The sequence below is a fragment of the Myotis lucifugus genome, unplaced genomic scaffold, assembly GCF_000147115.1.
Source record: "Myotis lucifugus unplaced genomic scaffold, Myoluc2.0 scaffold_17, whole genome shotgun sequence".
NCBI classification, from domain to species: domain Eukaryota; kingdom Metazoa; phylum Chordata; class Mammalia; order Chiroptera; family Vespertilionidae; genus Myotis; species Myotis lucifugus.
Window position 1 is genome coordinate 13,887,592 of NW_005871065.1, and position 22,500 is coordinate 13,910,091.

Here is a 22,500-nt window from a genome sequence, read left to right on the forward strand (position 1 = left end):
TAATATCTAGATTCCCCTAAGATCATTTCCATTTTTAATGTTTTCTTTGATATTCTTGCATGTTTACTTTAATATTTAGTTCAGCATTAAATTGTCTTGCTCCATAAAAATGCTTGTTTATATTTTTATTTACATTGTGTTGATTTGCAAATTTATAATGTTGATTCAGACTGTCTAAAAACAAGGATATCTTTACAGTTGGTTCAACTCTAATTTTGTGTCTGTTATAGGAGAGTTTTAAACATGTCCTTATATTAAGTTTCACACGTTTCTTATTAAACTTACTAGTATTTTATCTTTGTTGATATTATAAAAGAGATTTTCTGTAATATGACATCTTCTCACTTGTTATTATTTATGTGAATGGAGACTGTTGACTTAACTTTATATCCTGCTACATTACTGGAATTATTTTATATTTTGAATTAATTTTCTAATTGATTCTCTAGGGTTTTCCAGTTATGCAATTATATCATCTACAAATAGAGATAGTTCTACTTCTTATTGTATTGCTCCTCCTGCTTTCTCTCATCTAATGGCATTGGATAATGCCTTGAATATGATGTTGAATAATAGTGGGGAGAGAGCCCACCCTTCACTTGTTTCTGATCTTGGTGAAAAGCCTGGGGTGGGGTTTTCTCCTTATAGTGAAGCAGAGTTACTGACCGAAAACTTCAGCCCAGTTTGTGAGAGAGAGAGAAGCACTGTGCCCACCTCCCGGTCACACCGGTGGTGGCCTGTTCCTACCTCCCGGTCACGCCGGTGGTGGCCTGTGCCCACCTCCCGGTCACGCCGGTGGTGGCCTGTGCCCACCTCCCGGTCACGCCGGTGGTGGCCTGTGCCCACCTCCCGGTCACGCCGGTGGTGGCCTGTGCCCACCTCCCGGTCACGCCGGTGGTGGCCTGTGCCCTCCCGGTCATGCTGGTGGTGCTTCAGAGGCCTGCGCACTGCAGTCAAGATAAGAGCACTGACTGCACGTAGCCCCTTCCTCCCCAGGAGGTAGGAGACTAGGATAGGTCATGCTTACATTTGCTTCTGGTTATAGCAGTACAGAGTACTGTATATTGAGAATTTGGAAGATCGGGGTTGAAAGTAGAAAATAAAATACTTGCAATCTTACCACCACAAAATGATCATTATTAACATTTTGATGCATTTTCATCTAGTGTGTTTTCTCTATGAATATGTATGTACAGGGTTTATGTCAATTCATATCTATATAGGCATATATATTTAAAGTCAGTGTCTCCCTCAGTCAATTGTAGTACTAAATCAGTCCTCCCTTTGAAAATGCATATTAAACATTACGTAAATATAAATGATATGATACTTAATATCATAAGTGTTCCCATATCATTAATCATTTTTGAAAGATTTCATAATGGCTGCACAGTTTCTAAGAGTAAGTACCTTGATTTTGAAAGATATATATATATATATTTTCAAGCCCCTCATTTCTTTTTAATGCCCTCACTAGTAAGAGAAATAAGTGACACTTGAGGCCATCAGGGGTAGGGAGAGAATGATGGTACTAAAGAATATTGAAATACCAAATAAAATAATGTCAAAGTTACCATAAAGCATTAACTATATACCTGTGAGTGCTGGGGAAGGAAAAGGGAGGATGGAGAGTATTGAAGTTGAGGTTAGAGAAAACACAACGTGCTCAGAGCAGGCTGGTGAGTCTGAAGGGGAGGGGATGTGCCCATTGCAAGGACAGGGTAGACATTAGAGACTGAGAATGCACAGGGAACAAGGGGCATCATTGCAGAGCTGGAAGGGCTGGGCTGGGCTGGGAGGCAAGAACTGGCTAGGAGCAGTTAGGGGCATGGGTGATCAGAGGGCGGGCGGTGGGCCCTTCTCCTTGATTGCTCTGGATAGGACTAAGTGTTAGGTTTGCCTTTGCTATTTCACATTTGAAATTTGAGTTTTAACTTGATGAAAACCTTTTATTTCTCAATTAATGGTAAAAGGCTCAAAATATAAATTCATAATTAAGGCCACCCTCTAGTTTTAACTGTTTTGTATTGAAGTGTAATCCATTTACTTATAAAACATCTTGTTGTTGGGTTATTTATTTATTTATTTTATGGGAAGTGGATAAGAGAGCTGGGGGCTAGGACAGAAGGCACATTTTAGGCACTGTTACTGATTTTCTTCTCTTAGTCTCAAAAGTTAGTAATTATGTTGAATGTTGCTCAGCAGCCTGTATGAGTAAACAGGTTATTTTGCTAATTAGCTGTTTAGTTGACTTTGGGGGATCTATAAAAGACATATATAATAAAGGATTCATTATTTTTCACATGTTTGAAGTATATTATTTTATTTTTTTTTAGCTCTTATCTTCATTGTCAATGGGCATCTGTAGAAGATCTGGAAAAAGATAAGAGAATTCAGCAAAAGATTAAACGTTTTAAGGCAAAGCAGGGCCAGAACAAATTCCTTTCAGAGGTATGAAATACCTGGTTAATTTTCAAAGTATTTACTTTATTTAAATGTTACGAATTTTGAATTTTATTAAGAAAAACTAGTTTGCCTCATTTGATGCTGTTACTTGCATATTGGTAACTGGTTATTGCCAAAAAAAATTTGTAAACAGGAAATTTCTCATTCTTCCTGTTGCTTAGTCTAGAAGATACTGGTCCTTAACTGTGTGGAAATATGATGGTATGATTACAGTCTTGTAATGAAAGTCCAGTTAGTAGATATTGAAAAATGTAAGTAGAAAAAAGTTCTATTAAGATTTAGCGGGTTAAAAACTCTACAGTACACATTAAATACAAGTTCTAGGAAATAAAAGTTTATTTCTTTTGGGGAAGGTATGAGGCAAATTTCTTTTGTTCAAGTCAGTGCCTCATTACAGAAAGTTCACTCGACTAATTTTCACAAGTGCTGTGGTGTAGCAATTGGCATAATATCTTTGCTATCTCCCTTTATCTTGGGTTATCAATTATGATGAGAAGGTAACCATACCTAGGGCAGGGAAGAAAAATTCACATTTTTAAGAAGGGCCAAGTTTCCCCCCAACATAGTCAACTACGTTTTAAAAAAGTGCTTTCACACACTGCTTCCTGGGGGCTCTGGACTGTTGATCACCAGTTTGGTTTCACTTACAGCCTCCAGTAGATTAAAAAACACACACAAACCTTCACACTGAAAGATTAAACTTGCTGATTTCTTAGTTTTCTTTTCCATTAAGGAGTTAACAGAATATAAAATGTAAGGAAGTGTGAAATTGATGCAAAATAATACCTGTTTAACAGCCAACTTCACACCCCCACCTCTATTTAGAGATAGGGGTGGGGCCAGAAGAGTGGTCAATACTTTATATCATAAAATCCTTATAATCTCAGGTGACAAGTCTCTGTTCCCCTGGAATCTGATTTTCATGCAGATTTTACATTGTTTACAGGCAGATTGTAAAGTGTGTATTAGATGGGGGATCAGGTGGTGGTGGCTTTACTGGACATATGTCTGGATCACCACTTCTGTTATTCTGAGTCATAGGCGTCTTTGCAGTACAGTAGGTAGCACTGAGGGGAAGGGAGGTGTGCGAATGTGACTTGCTCCTTACATCTTGGAGAATATTTAGGTGATTCTCTGAAAGGGCAGTTTCTAAGAAAATAATGGGAAGTTCCATTTTTCATGCCCTTCTTAATGAAAAGAAGGTTAAATGTCTGTGACATTGGGCAAGTTGAAATCATTTAGCTTCCTTTTAGAAAGAGACACCGTATGTTCTGCTGACCTTTTCTATGGATTAGTGGCAAGGAACAGGAAAGCGTGCTATGTTAACTTACCCTCGCAGCCTTGGGTCCTGGTTCTGTTTATTAAATTTATTTGGGCCGTGTTTCCTGGAGTCAGATGCACTTTAGGGACATGTGCCTGGCCCTGGCTCTGTAGCCTGTCTGTGTGGGTCTGTCTTTGTGGATCACCTACACCAAGGTCAGAATACATTATTTTGCTGGTAACTTGTCAACTAGAATCTGAAGTTTTGACTTGAATGGAAGTCTGAAAAGAGAATCCAAGTGTTAGCAGAAAAGGATAAAGGAGATTCCTTTCCTCTTTTTCTTCCACGTGCGCGCGCGCACTCACACACACACACACACACACACACACACACACACACACACACACCTGTTTGTCTATATTCCATAGATGGTCCTGGATTTAGGTTTTCCATGCTAAGTTCTGACTACTTTTACATTCTTTGTTTCACCTTATGCTTTCTTATAAGTCTGCTGCAACTAAAATCTCTGTTCAAGGAGATTATTGAAGCTGGAAATTGCATCATATGCATGATGGCATGCATAGATTATTCACCTGAAGGATAGAAATGTTTAGGAGTAAAGTTAAGGATTTAAATTCAGCAATGACAGCTTCTGTTTAAGAATGAGTTGTCTTAAAAACAGCATTTGTCATCAAAACTAGTTACTAGAAAGTTTTAGTGCTTATGCTGTTGTGAATAACACACACATATTGTGTGCCTAAATCTAGACTTGTTTGACAAAGCCGGTGCATTAATATATTGATATTTTAAATTAACTGAGCATTTCAATGAATTTTTTGCCTCGCTGATCAACTCTGTGTGAAGGCCTGAGGCAGTTGAAACATATTTTTGATTTTTGGTTTATAATTCACAGTTCAAAGCACCCAAACCCAGTGTCTTAATGGAACAGTAGCCCAGAGAAGGTGTTATCCCTGAGCCTACTGTGATCGAACAGCTTATCTTTTCAACCTGCAATTCAGCGCATATGAAGTGTCTCATATGTCCTTGCAAAGCATTTTCATGCAGTTATATTACTGATAAATTAATTGATAGGAACACGATAATATGAATTTTGTTTCCTAACTTATCTGACTGATTTAAAGTATGGCTTAGACTGTAACTTCCCTTTGAGTCATATTGTGTGTTTTTTAAAAAAATATGTGATAACTTTGCAAGCAAGCAGTATTACTTTCTTTTGTAAAAATTGTTAATATATTGGCTAACCTAATTATTTAAGCCTTATTTTTGTATCCCTAATACTTTTAACTAAATGCTCTATATTCGGTACAAATAAATCATTAGAACCTTTAATGACAAGACTGTATTCAAATGAGGTACTAATATTGATTGGCAAAAGCAACCAAATATCATAAACTCTGTTCATACTAAAATATGAAATTCACTGGTTTCAGTGTTTTTAGCTCTGGAATAACGTTCTCTAAATGATGCTGTAAGGCAGCAGACCACTCTGGGAATTGTGAGATTCCAATAGCACGTACTGTGCATGGCTCTGGGTCTTTTTTGCAAGCTGTAGTTTCAAGAATGCTGAATGCGTCGCATGCCATCAGCCTTTTGGATTGCTCATTAGTGAATTGTAATTTCACACTTCATTTAAAATATTCTTAAACATTCTCTCACAGTAAAAAGGTTTCACACAGTAATTAAAAGACCCAGTTAACAAAGTCTGAGAAGTCTGATTTCCTCATGGGGAATGATTTTGCTAAATTGTAGCATTTCAATTAATATAAAAGAATTTGCCAAATATAAATTTTGTGTTGCTGTGACCCAAAATATTACTGCTCGGTAAAAAGTGGAATAGTGTTTACTCTCAGGAATTACATAAACATTTTAAATTGTTTTTCCTTTGGTGCAGATTGAAGATGAGCTTTTTAATCCAGATTATGTGGAGGTTGACCGGATAATGGACTTTGCACGTAGCACAGATGACCGGGGAGAGGTAACAAAAGACCATTCGTATTAGGGGGCGGAGCTCAGACAGCTTATGTGTGTTTACAGACAGGGATCGTGGCCATCCTAGGTCTGGTCCTGGTCAGAGCCTTGGATCATGGCACACTTGGTCTAAATTTAACTGAAGTTTATTGACTTACTATTAGTTTTATGACTTAATAATAGTGCTAAATGTGTTTATATGTAGTCTGGGAGCTTTTTAAAAGAAATCAATTTTCAATATGAAACAAATACATCGACATTTTGCACAATTCCAGAATATAATCAATAAAAAGAATTCAACACGTTTCAGTATAAACCTGTTATGTAGCACAAAATTTCCTTATGTAATTAAGAGTACAGTTGTAGCAGAACGGAGTTTAATATCATCTAACATTGGACATACTTAGTGAAGTTGATGAACTTCATTTAATATGGTGCACAGAGGATGTCATAAATTAAGATCATATCAGTTACATGATATTTGACTTTTTTATTTTTTCTTATTTAGTTTTACTTGAAAAAATATGTTTCATAATATATTTACATAGTACACCAAATGGTTTTAACATCATAACCAGGTCAATGTACCTTAGTCCTGAAATGAAGGTCAACAAACCCAAACATTTTCTAGAGGAAAAGACAAAGGAAATTCCATTAATCTGTATTACCCAAAATATTTTGCTCTCCAATCTTTTAGAACTCAAAACACATTATTTTTGTAAAAGATTTTTAAAATTGATTTTTGGAGAGAGAAACATTGTGTGAGTGGGGAACATCGATTGGCTGCCTCCTGCATGCCCCCTACTGGGGATTGATCCTGAAACCTGGTCATGTGCCCTGCTAGGGAATGGAACTGTCAACCTTTCAGGGCACAGTAGGATGCCCAACCAACTGAGCCACACTGGCTAGGACTCAAACACATTATTTTAAAGTGATTGGATACAAACAGTATTTCTCCCTTTAAGAAAAAGGCAGAAATCCTAATAAACTCAAGCCTTTTATTATTTTTTAAGAAACTAACCAATTATATAAATACTAGAGGCCCAATGCACGAAATTCGTGCAAGGGGCTTGGCCCTCGCAGCCCCGGCTTCGTCCGGAAGGTCATCTGGTCTAATTAGCATGCTACGCTTTTATTATTATAGATATAGATATACTAAGATAATTTACTATATATGTCTGAATCAAATACCTGGTGAATGATTTGCACAGGCTCAAATTCAACTATTATTTACTAGATATTTATACTTTTTGGCTTTTGAACATTACTTATCAGTGACTTAAATAAAAATTAATTTGTTCTGATAATACTGCTCAATAATACTATTTCCAGTTTAGACTTGAGACTCTATAACTAGAGACTACTTTTAAAACTTCTACCCACTAAGTCTTACTGCTGCTTGGGTGGTGTCTGTTGACAAATGAGGTAGAGTACCCATTTCCTTTATACATCAAGTATTTTGGTCAAATGAATCCGATTCTGATTCCTTTAAACGTGCCCCAGCCCGTGACTCACTACCTGGTGAAGTGGTGCTCCCTGCCTTATGAGGACAGCACTTGGGAGCTGAGGCAGGACATCGATCAAGCCAAGATCGAGGAGTTTGAGAAACTAATGTCTAGGGAGCCGGAAACAGCGCGCGTGGTAAGAGTTGGCTGAGGGTAGGGGATTTAATTTGAAAATAGCATCGTGCGGTCTTTGAGAAACCACTAATGGGATTTACTATATTTGAAACAGGAGCGACCTCCTGCTGATGATTGGAAGAAATCGGAGAGTTCCAGGGAGTATAAAAACAATAACAAACTCAGGGAATACCAGTTGGAGGGAGTAAACTGGCTACTTTTCAATTGGTACAACATGTATGTAAAACATGTTTCCTTCACTTTTAAAAAGGCCTATTGTTTTTTCCTTTGTAGTTATTGAAAGTAGTACTCAAGTAAAACTTAATAACATTTAACTCTCTACTAAGATTATAATAAAACAGTAAACACTGGAAGTATGCTTATTACTTACTCAACAAATAATACAGAGGTTGATAGAAGTATGTAAAAGTAATTATTTTTTGGAAATGTACTTTACTGAAGCTAAGGAAAACATCTAAGATAGGCATTTGTGAGTATAGTAATATATGTCTTGTGGAAGCAGTGACTAATTATCTGTACTCATTAAACTTTCCTTCTTTTATTTCCTTCCCAAAGGCGAAACTGCATTTTAGCAGATGAAATGGGTTTGGGAAAAACTATCCAGTCCATTACATTTCTCTATGAGATATATTTGAAAGGAATCCATGGCCCTTTTTTAGTAATTGCCCCATTGTCCACAATCCCCAACTGGGAAAGGGAATTCCGGACCTGGACAGAGTTGAACGTGGTTGTGTATCATGGGAGTCAAGCTAGTCGTCGGACCATTCAGTTGTATGAAATGTACTTCAAAGATCCCCAGGTAAAACATCACAGGTGGTTTTGCCTGTGCTTAGTCTGTGCATTTTAAAATGTTGGGATTTAAAATGGATTCAGTGATTTGGGGGAAAGGTCTAGGTTTTGCAAAATTGAGAAATTTGCTTTAGGTTTCTTACCTAACTTATGATTGTATTATATTTCTGCATGTCATAATTACAGCTTTTCATTTTTATAGCTTAATCATTATTATTATTAGATTAAAAATAAATGAAATTTTTTACCTTGGATGATCAATGAAAATCACTTAATGTGTTGATTTGCTAATTGGCTTTCTTTTGCAATTAAAAATGTAAATAGAAAGAATATTTTGTTACATTTTTGCTGGAAATGAAAAATACTAGGCACGTAATTTTGAGTGACACAATGAATGAAATACATCCAAAGGGAAGAGTTTATACTTTGGCTCTTAGCAATTACTGTGAATTTTCACTTTGCTAGTTACCTGTATGCAATTATTCTGTGATGTTAACATTAAAAATTACTTGGTGAAGAAGGGAGAATAGTAATCCCTAAATTAGTTTTAAGCTCTAGGTAGTAAATGGGAGTTTTATGACTGGAAATAGGACAGAGATTTTTGTTTTACTTGTTTGTTTGCTTTAAAATCTGCCCTATAATTAATTAAAGAAGGGAAATATTGAAATTTGTTTTTTGTATTTATCTTTAAATTTGGGAAATTATTATAATTTCTATCCTAAGTGAATGTTTTTTTGTTTTATTGCTTTAAAAATAAAAAATAAGTTACAATAGTAAAAGAAAGGTAAAACACTTTAAAAAGTAAAAAAGTTTTGTTTTTTTTAAGTTAGCTTAGTACACAATGCCTTTGGCCTTTCACCTTTCGGAGTCGGTGGGATGTGACTAGAATGGGCACTCTTGGTGGCACTTTACTGTGTGTGGCTCTGTAAGGAAATTGGATCAGAAATTTTACTAACAATTTTCTAACCTCCTTGAAAAAGGAAAGCTTTTAAGGCCTTCTTATACCACAACAGCTTAAACCTCCAAAATATGTGTTATTTAAAATAAAGATGTCCCCAAAGGGATAAATTCATATGTCTTATGCTCTTTATTCATCCTCAAAGTTGTTACTCTGTAATGCTAGATAATAATCAGAGTTGTTTTTGTAGGGTCGAGTGATAAAGGGGTCCTATAAGTTTCATGCCATCATCACGACCTTCGAGATGATTTTGACTGATTGTCCTGAGCTGCGGAATATTCCATGGCGCTGTGTAGTCATCGATGAAGCCCACCGGCTGAAGAACAGGAACTGCAAGCTGCTGGAGGGACTCAAGATGATGGACTTGGTCAGTGATCATTTGGTGATTCCATTGAACCCCAGTACATCTGTCACCGGCTCAGCATTCCCGCCACTCTGGATTTGACTGATGCCTGGGGAGGGTGTTTGCAGAGTCTGTCAAATATTGTGATACATCCTCCCGCGCTTGTAGTTACACAAAAGTGGCTGCTGTCTTCCTGATTCTGACGTTGGCTGGTATTCCTGCACAGTGGTATCACAGCATACTATAGTCGTGATACTTTACCTAAAATGAGTTTCTAGTAATTGCTAAACAGTTCTCGGTGTTGGATGTATGGAAGTAGGACAAGGGCATAAACGTGACAGGGGAGCTGGTGAAAGAGCTCGTAAACAGGAGGGAATGTTTTAAAGAAATACCTGACTTGGTTCAGAGACAAAGTTAGAAATAGCATCTGTTAAAAAAACGTGATTGTGGTCTTTAAAACCAAGCCGACCCCTTTGCTAGTTTGAAATTTTTGAAGAACAAAATAGGTTTTCATGTGCTGTCGCGTGTAGAAGAACAACTTTTGTCTGCAACGTGAGTCATGCAGGAAGCAGATGGGGAGACACGAGCGCTGTTGATGCAGAGAACAGAAAGTCATGGGAGCTTTATCTGAGCCTGGGGATTTTAGGAAAAACTTCAGCTCTGGTGCGGAAAAAGCAGACCTTAGGGGACTTGCAAAGCCGGGGCCCTACACTGTTGACCTAATGACCCCAGGAAGAGACGAAATGGCAAGACACAGTTACCACCAGGCCTGCAGTTCCAGGCGGGCCCCTCCGTGCGCATCTGAATCAGGGACCTTTTTTTTTTCTTGTATCTCCGCCTTTGTGCCTAATTCCTTTACTTTACGTAGGGTAGGTGCAGAATTAGCTGCAGAGAGAAGTGGGAACATGGGTACCTAGAGAGGCTCTGGTTTTGAGAAAAGGTTTTTGTTCTGACCTGTCACGGACTCCTCTTGCGTTCCTGCAGGAACACAAAGTGCTGCTGACGGGGACCCCGCTGCAGAACACTGTGGAGGAGCTCTTCAGCCTGCTCCACTTCTTGGAACCAAGTCGCTTCCCTTCAGAAACCACCTTCATGCAGGAGTTTGGTGATCTGAAAACAGAAGAACAGGTATTTCTCCCGTCTACTTTGTATTTTAGTCATGCAAGTGAAGATGAACTCATGAAATGGCAAAGGAGTAATATTAAACTAGTGTAAGAATGTAAATGATCTTAGTTTTGTCCCCCTGCCCCGTAGACAGGTGAGCTTTATATCTCCTTTCCTTGGAGAGCCCAGGTCTTCATGACAGAGGTTTTCTTGTCTGTCTGTCCATTTGCCCTCGTGAAGGGTTGTTGATGGGTAGAGGTGTTCGTGTAATTTGCAGAGGCTGCTGTGCTGTTCAGGTTGGTGGTTTTACTAGGTCTGCTTTTGGGAATGTTGTATACTTTTGGGGATAGTGTCAGAAGCCATGGAAATTTGTAGAGCTGCTTGCCTCCTGGAGTTTTAAGGTCTAGTCTTAATCTCTTCTGTTAAGTTCAAAGTGAAGTCCGTTTTGTTTGTTTTACTTTTTGCATAAAAACTCTCTGGTGTGCTGTCCCCTAGTGCCAGTCACCAGAAAAGGGGGCTGGAGGGAGACACCTCTGCTTGCAGGACTGGCCACCTCCTGGCTTATTCGCTGTTTCTGGAAAGCAAGAGAACTCAAGCAGAGGCCCCGCCTCCTCCCCGGACACAGTCTCTTCCCTCCCCCTCATCATCGCCACCGCTCAGGACAAACAGAATTGAAAGGAAATGAGTAGATTTGGTTCTTTTCTGCTGTGTCCCTGTCAAGCCTCCTGGTTGAGTGGTCCATTTGGCATCAGATCGTTCAACCTTCATGCACTTCTGTTATGAAAACTGGAAGTTTCCTGCCTTCGTAACCTTCCTGGGCTTTTTAAAAATGGAATTTATTGGGGTGACATTGGTTAATAATGTTATACAGGTTTCAGGGGTACAGTTCTACAACACATCATCTGTATACTGTACTGCCTGTTCACCACCCCAAGTCAAGTCTCCTTCCATCCCCTTATTGGGCTTTGACACATGAAAGTGAACGGTAAACCAGTAGGAGGATAATCTGCTTTTTCTCATTAGGATATGTGTTAAGGTGCAAGCAAGTCATGACATCAGTATTTACTTAAGGTCCTTTTGTAGGTGCAAAAACTCCAGGCTATTCTAAAGCCGATGATGTTGAGACGTCTCAAGGAGGATGTAGAAAAGAACTTGGCCCCCAAAGAAGAAACTATCATTGAAGTTGAGCTAACAAACATTCAGAAGAAGTATTACCGAGCCATCCTTGAGAAGAATTTTACATTTCTTTCCAAAGGTGGTGGTCAAGCTAACGTACCTAACCTTTTAAACACTATGATGGAACTACGCAAGTGCTGCAATCATCCGTACCTTATTAACGGTAAGCCTGGCTGTCGGTAAACTTATTTCATATCATTCAAAGCGCCAGAGATCCTTTCCTCCCTCCAGACTGAGGACTTTACGGGTTGTAGTCATCACTGTATCCTGACGCCTCAGTGTGGCTTTCACCCCTCCCTGTCCTCTGTGCTGCCTCCTTCTGTGGTGTCTGAAGGCAAAGACCATCGCTCCTGCCGGTCCCTCCCTGAAGCAGGACCTCACCTCATCTTTCTCCTGCATCCCTACATCTGTCTCACTCGTTGAAAGGAGTTGTTAGTGCTCCATGGCTTAAAAGTGTTCACAGTTAAGGAGAACTTAGCCCCTGACTGAGATTTTCTTGCTGTGTGTGTGTGTGTGTGTGTGTTGTTTTAATCAGAGAAGTTAGAGAGGAATTTTGGTGTGAGAGGCAGAGATTTATTGTCTGAAAACTTTGATCAGAGAAAATTTCAGTCTAGAGACCTTTAGCTCCAATTCCCTAAGAATGAGAGATTATTTTATGGCTTTGATAATAGTTTGTCCCTGTTGCTAATGAATACTTTATGCTCCTCCTGTCTTCTCACCTAAATTGATAGTGTTATATAACCGGCATGAGTACAAACCTGTATCATATACTTCCAAACATCATGAAAGGAATAAACATTTCATGCCTGTGTCGTGGACGAGACTTGGGAGAATACAAGAGCCTTCATTTTGTCGGGGGTTGAGATTAGGAAGCTGTTGGAAAGGGGTGGCGTGGAGACAGCCTACGGGGCTGGGAAGGATGTAGGCCGTCAGGGTTAGAACCAGGAAGGGCCTTACACTGATGTAAAACATGAGCAAAGAAAAGGAGTCAGGAAGACAAAGGGGAACTTGCCCAAAGTGTAAAGTCCATGCAAGCGACGGTGCGACGGCGAATGTAGACGTGCTGGGGCCCTGATGTGGAAGCCTCGGTGCTGGGTGATGGGCTTTGTCTTTAGTCCGTAGGCATTGGAGGACCACAGCCAATGTCTAAGCTGAGGGATGGTTAGAAATGCGATTCAGGATCATGGATCTGGCAACATCATATGAGACGGATGGGAGTCGGGAAAGATAGGCAGGTGCAACAACCCGCTAGGGGGCTGGTGCTGTCGTCCAGGTGGAGTTAAGATGGGGCGAGGAGAGCTGATAGCCCACTCACATGGGTGCTTGTGCTCGGTGACCATTGGCCAGCAGTGCCGTTAGGTTCCTTTCCAGGGAGAAGGAACAAGCCTGCTTTGTCTCTGTCACAATCCGTGAGGTTCAGGAGCAGCTAATTTAAAGAGTTCCTCATCTTTTCTTCTTCCATAACTTACACTGTCAGCCGCCTCGGCTCCAGAAGATCCTGTTACTAAATGACACATGGCCCACACCTGGGAGGCGGTCTCCGGGTGGCACCTGGGGCCATCGCTGTGGGGGACAGCAGCGCATTTCCTTTTCAGACTCTGCTTTTAGCTTTGTCTTTTAAAGAGAGTATCATGTGTGATAATTATATGTTTTATGCCACCAACCTGCTAATCACCATGTGTTTAAGAGCCTGGATGGCCATTTATGGTGAGTGCCAGACAGCCTGTTCCTGAGTTGGGGAGATGGAGTTGGGGCTTAGGGCAATTGATGGTATGAGTAAAGACACACACACCCTTTTGCATTTAATATCTGGTGACAAGAAAATGAGGGGAAGTCGCCTCCAAGGGGAAAGAAAAGGTGCTCACAAAAGGGATAAAATGCTGCCAACAGGGTGTGTGGGGAAGGATGATCTCAGTGAAGGTTGCCAGGTCTCCACTCCCAGTTCCACTGAGTTTACCTTGTTTGGTTACATGCTGATGCATGCATTGAGCATTGAGAGGCGGGGGTAGGGGGGCAGGGGGTGTTCTCTGTAGCTGATGCTCTCTGGGGTCACCCTCTATCTCTTATTTGCCAGAGGCTCTTAGGACTTCTGAGGTTTGCATCTGTGGCAGTTGTTCCAACTGGTCACACCTTGAGCTCAGCATCTCTGTCCTTAATTTATGAAGTGTCTGTTTAGCAGGTATACTTATATGCCTTTATGTTGAGAAATTGTACCCCCAAAATACACACACACAGGCACACACATACACACATTCAGTGTCACAACTTCACAGGTGACTTCTGTAGGTCTGTGTTTCACAGAGGGGCTCCAGGGCCAGTGCTGGCCACTCCATCCACAATCTGGAGTGGAGAAAAGACTGACACAGTGCCCCCCCCACACACGTTTGCTGTGCAGATAAAGGAGGTTAAATGAAAGTTGTATCGGTGGTGGCAGAGTAAAGCAGCCCTAATCAAACTAACGCTCAGTTCAGTAACGCACAATGTTTCTGAAGATGTGGGAAATAGAAACAGCTATAAGTTGAAAGGGGTAACATAAGTAAAGCAGAAAAAAAATTGGGAGTGATGGTAGCACACAAGTTAAATATAAAAGAAATGTTTTGAATGTGCGTTAAGTGCTTACGTGGTTGGAACAATGTTTGGTGCACTGTAAACACTCAGAGTGTTGCTAGTTGTTTTTTCTTGCTAAAAGTTAAGCAGGTAACTGAGTAACATAAATGGCAATACTATTTTGGGTCCAAGCTTTATTAGAATGAAATGCTCAATTTTAGGTTCACTATGTGAGATAAAAATAATGTTGAAAACTTGGTCAAGGTCCCCTAATAGTTAGGGGTGACTTGAGATGGTTGTTGTTACTGTTGGGGGTAGGAGGAGTGTAGAGAATCGTGAGCAGGAAGAAAACAAGACTGAAGCTAAGATGCCGGAATGAATTTCAGAGAGAAAATAATAACTTGTTTTTTTTTAATCTTCAAAAGAAAATAATTTCTTGTTTGGTTTTGGCTAACATAGTAGATGACGTTGCAATTACTTCCCTTACAGTGCCCGCCTATTAGAGTGGAAAGTCTTCCACACTCATTTCAAGAATGTCTTCGATACACATACACACACATTTTTAATTGTAGTATGATTGGTACCTTAATTTAAAACAGTGCCAACAAACTACATATTTTGGCTTCTCAGTTCATTTTCCGATTGATATTTACAACTAACTTCAAGGTAAATCTAACAGATAAACTTGAGAATTTGGCTGTGACATCAGAATGTAGAAGTTGCCTCCCTCACCTACACCTTCCTATGCCCCTTCCCTTTAGTCTGGCCGTAATAAATCCAGTGCCAATAGGGAATATGTTTGCTGATGTTTTAAAATGAAGTATTATTAGTGTAAAGTAGCTGCCACTTAAGAACCAGAATTCATAACAAAGACCTAAATTGATTGGTTCAGTCAATAGTAGTTTTTATCAGGTAAGAAAAGAATATATTTAAAATTTTTTTGAATATATTTTAATTTTGATTATTCTTCATAAGATGAGAAATTACTGAAAAAGGAGAAAAGTTATTTTTTCATCTCTGCATAAATTTAAGGTGAAAAATAATAAATTTCTCTACTGAATTGACTGAATTATTTGTTTTTTAAAATTTTTTACTAAAATAATCCAAACATGTCTGATATTTACTTTGTCAAAAATGATTACTTCATTTTTGAAATCTATTCATTGACCATTAACTTGTTTTAAACTAAAGCTATAAAAAATTTTGAGTATAGATTATAATCTTAATGTGGACAAAATAACTACCCAAATATCAAAAGAGTAAGACCTCTGTCTTCCTGAGTTGCAAAGAGCTTATAATATATTATCTCACAAGAACAAACTTGTAGCAACACCTCATGTAGTATGTGGACTTACGTCTATTTCTGCTCTCTGCCGAGAATCTTCTTGTCCTGAATATAGAACCTACATTTCTAAAGTTTATGTTTTGAAAAAGTTACTGAACTTTATTCAAGAGCCTGCCTGCTGCTACTGTTCTTAAATAGCATTTTGTTTTTTACATTTTTTTCTAGTAAAACCTTTGCCCTTTTTTTTTTCACTTGGAGGAGAATCCTGCCTATTAGCCTGTCACTGGTGTGGAGAGGGGAGCGAGCGGCTGGCATTTCCTGCCGGCCCCCCTAGTAAGCAGTAACTGTGCTTTCCAGGAGGCCTGGGTGCTCGGGAAAGGCATTGAGTGGCTGTAATTGGCTCTCAGTGAGATTCTTGGTTGATTAATTATTAACAAGCGTTATTTGTGCCCACGACCATGTCATAACTTAATTTGTACAAGGCCCTTAAATGGAAAGAGGGGCCACATTTGCTGCATCGGCCACCCTTACGGAAGGACCGACCGACCGAGTGGCTTGGTGGCCTACCTCACCTAACCTTTCAAATCCGCCGAGGTTGTGTATCCCCTTCAGGTGCACAGTAGTTAGTCCACATGTTTACAACCAGGGGTAACAAGAGTAGTTTACAGTTTCTGACACGGTTTAAGGAGGGAACCAATCCCATTAGATGGGTTTGTTTGTTTGTATTTCCTAAGAATAGGTGACCGCATCCCCGTCCTGAGGGAGAGGAGCTGAGCAGGCAGCCATGCCCTGATTAACCCCTGGGAGGGGAGGAGGCCTGACGAAGCTGCCTAATTCTAGTTAAGCCACCTAAGCAGTAGAAGGAGGCTTAGCCTGCTGCTCCCAGGATGAGGGTGGGTTTGGGGTCAGGGAAGGAGGTGTGACCAAGATGTCATTCTCTTGAGGCTTCTCTCTCTGATGCCCCCCAAATATTTGAACAAACAGAAATCTACATGGGGCTGTGATGAAAAGAGGGTTAGGCATAGAAATCTTACATGAACCAGGTATATTTTATTTTCAAAGTTTTTTGAGCTTTGAATAATTCAAGATTGAATTTTTGTCCCTTATGAAATTATCAGGTGAGAATGACTATGGAAGGAGATTACAGTAGAAAATGTGTGCTATCCCTAAAAAAAAAGTCCCTAAAAAATATCCTGAACAATGAATTCCCTTTTGTGGCAGTCCTTTGGGCTGTGTTATTGTACAATTATAAATACAAACTGCTGCCCATACACTGTAATTGTTAGAATTCTATCTGCTTGTTTCTTGGTTTCAGAACAGATTTTGTTGTGTGTTTATATTCATCCAGTAAACAGGTCTTTGTTTCTTCAGCCATTTAGGTTCCACATTTTCTGTAGGTACCTGGCCCTTGGCTTGTTTCTGCCACTTCTGGCCTGACAGTCTGTTGTTGAAATTCTGTTTCTACAATCAGCACACATTTGTTTGTTGTGGAAAATGTGGTTTTTCCCTTCCAATGCCTAAACGTGTTGTGCTGAAAACTTTGATCCCTTTTATGCTTTCCCGGTTTCGTGTAGCCCGAACTTCGAGGGAGGGGTGGGTTCGTGTTCGTAAACATGAGCGTGGTGGTCCGGTTCCCACAGTTTGCCGTGGGCTTTGAAAGCTAGTTCATTGTTTTCAGTAATAAAAACCTTTTACTGTATTCATGTTATGCTGTCCAATCTCTGCAGGTGCTGAAGAGAAAATTTTGGAAGAGTTTAAAGAAACACACAATGCAGACTCTCCAGATTTTCAGCTCCAGGCGATGATCCAGGCTGCTGGCAAGCTAGTGCTGATTGACAAGCTGCTGCCAAAACTGAAGGCTGGTGGCCACAGGGTGCTTATCTTTTCCCAGATGGTGCGCTGCTTGGACATACTGGAAGACTACCTCATTCAAAGACGGTGAGGCCTGGCTACGTAGAATAAAAAGGAAATTCAGAAGTGCCCTTGCGCAGGGCTCGACGCGGTTCACCTTGGAGTGATACCTGTGCTGAAGGGGGCGGGGTGGGACATCACATCTCTTTTTTAAAGGCTGTGGATGTACGCAGCAGGCGCTCTGTAATGGCTGCCGTAGGTCTGCGCGATTTTGTGGACAATTTTGTTTCCCGTTTCTTTCATTTGACCGGGGGAGACTAGTTCTGACCTAAAATTGAAATTGTTTGTTATTTTACTGTTGGAGGTGTCAGCTATTTTTAGAGGTTAGATGTTTCAGTGGAGAGGAAGTAAAATAAAAATGTAATCTCCGGGCATTCGAACCAGTTGTGTGAAAAACAACAAAACCCATTTGCTCTGAAATTGCTTCTCATACATAATATCATCGTTAATCTATATCCCAAATTGTATTACTGTCTTAGAAGTAAAAGAAAGGAGCAGGTGTATTGTAGCGGTCTGCCAGGCCTCCTTGCTCATACTGACCTCTTCCAGGTACCCGTACGAAAGGATCGACGGCCGAGTGAGGGGCAACCTGCGCCAGGCAGCTATTGACAGATTCTCCAAACCTGACTCGGATCGGTTTGTTTTCCTCCTGTGCACTCGGGCAGGCGGTTTAGGCATTAATCTTACTGCTGCTGATACCTGCATCATCTTTGATTCTGACTGGAATCCCCAAAATGACCTCCAGGTAAACATGCAAGAGAATCTTCCCGATGCCTTTTTTTTTTTTTAAGCCATTCTGCTGTGACGGAGAATCCCCGTCAAACCAATAAATTAAAGTCATGTAGTCACTCAGGCGGTATCCCATGATGGGGGCAAATGAACCAACTAGTAATCAATTTATTAATAATGTAAAAGCAGTTTCTTTGTGTGTTAACCCTCTTCGAAGCCGCACCTCTGTTCATTGGAACAGCAGATGCTCTCATAACTGACGACGGAGCCTTTCTTTCTTGGTAGCCATCAGTTCCCCTTTTCTTCTAGGCCCAGGCAAGGTGTCACAGGATAGGACAGAGCAAATCTGTGAAAATCTACAGGCTGATCACACGAAATTCTTATGAAAGGGAGATGTTCGACAAGGCGAGTCTGAAGCTCGGTCTGGATAAAGCTGTGCTGCAGTCCATGAGCGGAAGGGAAAACGCCACCAATGGGGTAAAGCCTCCCGCGCCCACCCGGCCCCTTCCCTTACTCCGGCTCCCGGCTGGATGTGGCTCATAGTGAGAAATGCTCCAGCATCAGCTTGTTTTCCAAGCTCAGTATTTCTTTTAAGCACTATTTCCACCTCGCATTCCTTGTTGGAAGTTAGGTTTATCCTCCTCTTTGAGAAAAAAAAAATCGTTTAGTCTAAAAACATTTCAACTCTATATTATTTTAAATATCTCTCTAAAACAGGTGCAACAGCTTTCCAAGAAGGAAATAGAGGATCTTCTGCGAAAGGGGGCCTACGGTGCGCTCATGGATGAGGAGGACGAAGGGTCTAAATTCTGCGAAGAAGATATCGACCAGATTCTCCTGCGGCGAACCCACACCATCACCATCGAGTCTGAAGGGAAGGGCTCCACCTTTGCTAAGGTGCGAATCGATCGGAGGAGGCAGGCTTTCTACAGACGTTTAATAGAGTCCGCACGCAGCACTCTGTGAAGCGCTCCGGAGTTGCACACGGAACGTTTGCCTTCTTATCCCGAGTCAAGAAATTAATTAACTCCCTGTGGAGCTCCTGATGCATAAAAGCTCCTTTGTTTGTGTTTTGGGTCCTGTTCTATCATACGGCACCGGTGGTCGCTCTCACCTTGGCCTCAAAGCTGCTTTCCGGCTCCCAGGCTAGACCTTTACCTGTGGCCTTGACCCCAGCCTCTCCACTTCTTGAGATCTGATTGCTGACGTAGCCTCTGCAACAACCCAATCACTCCCATCTGCCTTCCCCTCCAGCTTCAGTGCCATAACTCTGCTTTCAGAGCTGGACTCCACACAAGCATCAGTCGTACCAGTTGTCTCGCTGCCTCCCTTTCTACTTCTTTTTCAACCTCCAGCTGCACCCTCCCCCCACCTCCTCATCAGACCAGCTCCGGCAAAGGTCACCACTCAGAGCCACTCCAGCAAGCGCCCCTCTGAGGCTTCCCCTGCATATTGACCTACCTGCCCTTCCACACCCAGGCCCCACATACACTTACTGTCAATAGCTTTATTGAAGTGCAACTTGCTGGCCATAAAATTCACCTTGGCCTTATTTACAGACTCGTGTAACTATCACCATCACCCCAGGAAGATCCTGATGCCCATTAACAGTCTTGTCAAGCGTGCATGTGTGTGTGTGTGTGTGTGTGTGTGTGTGTGTGTGTCCCCGTCCTGCCAAATCCTTGGCAACCACTAATCTACTTTCTGTCTCTATAGATTTGCCTGCTCTGGACATTTCAGATACATGGAATCATGCAACCTGTATTTTGTGTCTGGCTTTACTCACTCAGCACAATGTTTTGAGGGTCATCCGTGCTGTAGCCCAGATCAGTACTTGCTTCTCATTGCTGAGCCGTCTGTGCCTCATTTACCAGTGGATGATGGACATTGGGGTTGTTTATTTATTCACTAGTTGATAGTGAAATTTTTGGTCGTTATGAATAATGTTGTTACGAACATTTGCATACAAGTTTCTGTGTGGACATATGTTTTTGTTTCTCTTTCGTGTATACCAGGAATGGACTTGCTGGGTCATGTGTTAGCTCCATGTTTAACCCTTGAGGAACCTACCAGACAGTTTTCCTAAGTGAATGTACTGGTACCTTTGCTTTCCGACTGGCAGTGTTTTTAGGATTCTAGTTTCTCCACAGCCTCAGCAACACTTTATATTGTCTGGCGCTTTGATTACAGTTGTGTGCGTGAGTGGGATGTGAGAGCCTCATGGGTTAGAGCCGCATTTCTCTGATGCCTGGAGCATCCTTTGCTTGTGGCCCTGTGTATCATCTTTGGAAAAATGTTCTAGTTCTTTGCTCACCTTTTGAGTTATTTGTCTTTTTATTCTTGAAGCTTAAGAATTCTTTATATATTCTGGATAAAAGTTCCTCGTCAGATAATACAATTTGAAAATATTTTCTTTTGGTCTTTTCTTAATGGTGTTTAATTTTAAACACCCTTTTTTTCTTTTATTGTATTGTTTGTGCTTTTGCTGCATTGTCTAAACTGAAGTTAACAAAGATTTGTCATCTTCTCAGAGTTTTATGGTTTTCACGCTTACATCCAGATCTGTAACCATTTGAGTGAGTGTTCGTGTGTGGTGATGTTGTAAGACCGGGTCCACCTCCTTCCTTTCTTATCCGTGTGGCCATCCAGTCATCCGGCTCCTCCTTCTCTGGGCTCTGTGGTCCAACACCTCCTCCCTCATGTCTCTGCCTACACATACACACCTGTTCGTTCACCTGATAACACCGTTCAGATGCCAAAGTTGGATGCTGCCGTTTTTCCTGGCTTCCTCCTTCTCCTTCATGCTTCACATTTAGCTAGGATCTCACTCCTTCCAATTTACCTCTTAAAGAATCTTTGTCTGTTTCTGTTAGAACTGTCTTCAGTCTTCATTATTTCCTCCCTAAACGACATTCTACCCCATTCTACCCTCCACACTCCGACAGCGGTGCCTTTGCCTGTGGTGCTGTCCGTGGTGATGTCCCCAAGCAGAGCTGCTGTTTCCTCAGGATAGAGTTGGGACTCTGTTTACAGGACACGCAAGGCCTGCCTTACTAGCCTGCTGTTTGGCTTACTCTTCTTTTAAAAAATATGTTGTTACTAATTTCAGAAGGAAAGGTGAGGGAGAGAGATAGCAATATCCATGATGAGAGAGGATCATTGATCGGCTGCCTCCTACACACCCCCTACTGGGGATCGAGCCTGCAATCTGGGCATATGCCCTGACCGGGAATCGAATTGCAACCTCCTGGTTCATAGGTCAATGTTCAGCCACGAGCCACGCCAGTGGGGCTGGCTTACTCTTCTTGATTCCCCTCACCCCGGCCACAGGACACGGTACCTCTCTGCTCCTCTGTGCTTTGAGCTTTCAACAGTCTGGTGCAGGCATTATTTTCTAGAGAGCCTGTTCTCCCTTCCCAGCAATGCCCTCCCTGTACCTTCGCCCCCACCTGAACCTGGTTAGGGCCTTTCTGTGTGCATCAGTCACATCTGTACATACCTTTGTTACCTATGGTTTAGTGTGCTGCATGGTCACCTTTTCTTTCCTGATCTGCCTCACCCCTGGCCCATGAGCTACCCGAGGGGTGGTCTTCGTCCCGGTGCCATCGACGGCGGCATCTGGCACACAGTGGAGGAAGGCAGGCATGTTTGAGTGAATGGATAAGCAGGAGCTACTTGCTTTTTATCTCTAAGAAAAGCATCTCAAAGTAACGCATATTTTCCCCCCTTTTAGGCCAGTTTTGTTGCATCTGGAAATAGGACAGATATCTCCCTGGATGACCCAAATTTCTGGCAAAAGTGGGCTAAGAAGGCCGAGTTGGATATCGATGCCTTAAATGGGAGGGTGAGTGAGAAGTTCCATTCACTCCCTATCTGATCTAACCCCAGGCCGCTCTGATAGAAGTTTCAAGTGTGTCTGCCGTCTGTTTTAGAACAACCTGGTCATCGACACCCCGAGGGTGAGGAAGCAGACCAGGCTGTACAGTGCGGTGAAGGAGGACGAGCTGATGGAGTTCTCGGACCTGGAGAGCGACTCCGAGGAGAAGCCCTGCGCGAAGCCCCGGCGGCCGCAGGACCGGTCCCAGGGCTACGCCCGGAGCGAGTGCTTCCGGGTGGAGAAGAACCTGCTCGTCTATGGGTAGGTCGGGCCTGTGGGAAACGGACTTTTACTTTAAAAATAGTTAGAATTCCAGTGGGCATAGGAAAGCCATATCTGCGTTTGGATTTCTGTGGCTCCCGTAGTCAGGTGAACTCCGCAGCGACTGCCAGGGCCCAGGGCGTTTGGTTAACGTGCTCAACGCT

The 22,500-nt window shown here is 41.6% G+C and overlaps 1 protein-coding gene across 1 annotated transcript in view; it reads left to right on the forward strand.

Moving 5' to 3' along the window:
* CHD7 (chromodomain helicase DNA binding protein 7) overlaps nucleotides 1-22,500 on the forward strand; it is a 121,084-nt gene that overhangs the window by 72,149 nt on the left and 26,435 nt on the right. Inside the window, exons 7-20 of the mRNA XM_023750903.1 lie at nucleotides 2,337-2,451; nucleotides 5,640-5,723; nucleotides 7,220-7,357; nucleotides 7,451-7,572; nucleotides 7,912-8,155; nucleotides 9,294-9,470; nucleotides 10,431-10,574; nucleotides 11,634-11,889; nucleotides 17,286-17,496; nucleotides 18,019-18,214; nucleotides 18,508-18,675; nucleotides 18,916-19,095; nucleotides 21,932-22,042; nucleotides 22,131-22,336. Coding sequence (XP_023606671.1) covers nucleotides 2,337-2,451; nucleotides 5,640-5,723; nucleotides 7,220-7,357; nucleotides 7,451-7,572; nucleotides 7,912-8,155; nucleotides 9,294-9,470; nucleotides 10,431-10,574; nucleotides 11,634-11,889; nucleotides 17,286-17,496; nucleotides 18,019-18,214; nucleotides 18,508-18,675; nucleotides 18,916-19,095; nucleotides 21,932-22,042; nucleotides 22,131-22,336 — 2,352 coding nt within the window. The remainder of the gene's footprint in view (nucleotides 1-2,336; nucleotides 2,452-5,639; nucleotides 5,724-7,219; nucleotides 7,358-7,450; nucleotides 7,573-7,911; nucleotides 8,156-9,293; nucleotides 9,471-10,430; nucleotides 10,575-11,633; nucleotides 11,890-17,285; nucleotides 17,497-18,018; nucleotides 18,215-18,507; nucleotides 18,676-18,915; nucleotides 19,096-21,931; nucleotides 22,043-22,130; nucleotides 22,337-22,500) is intronic.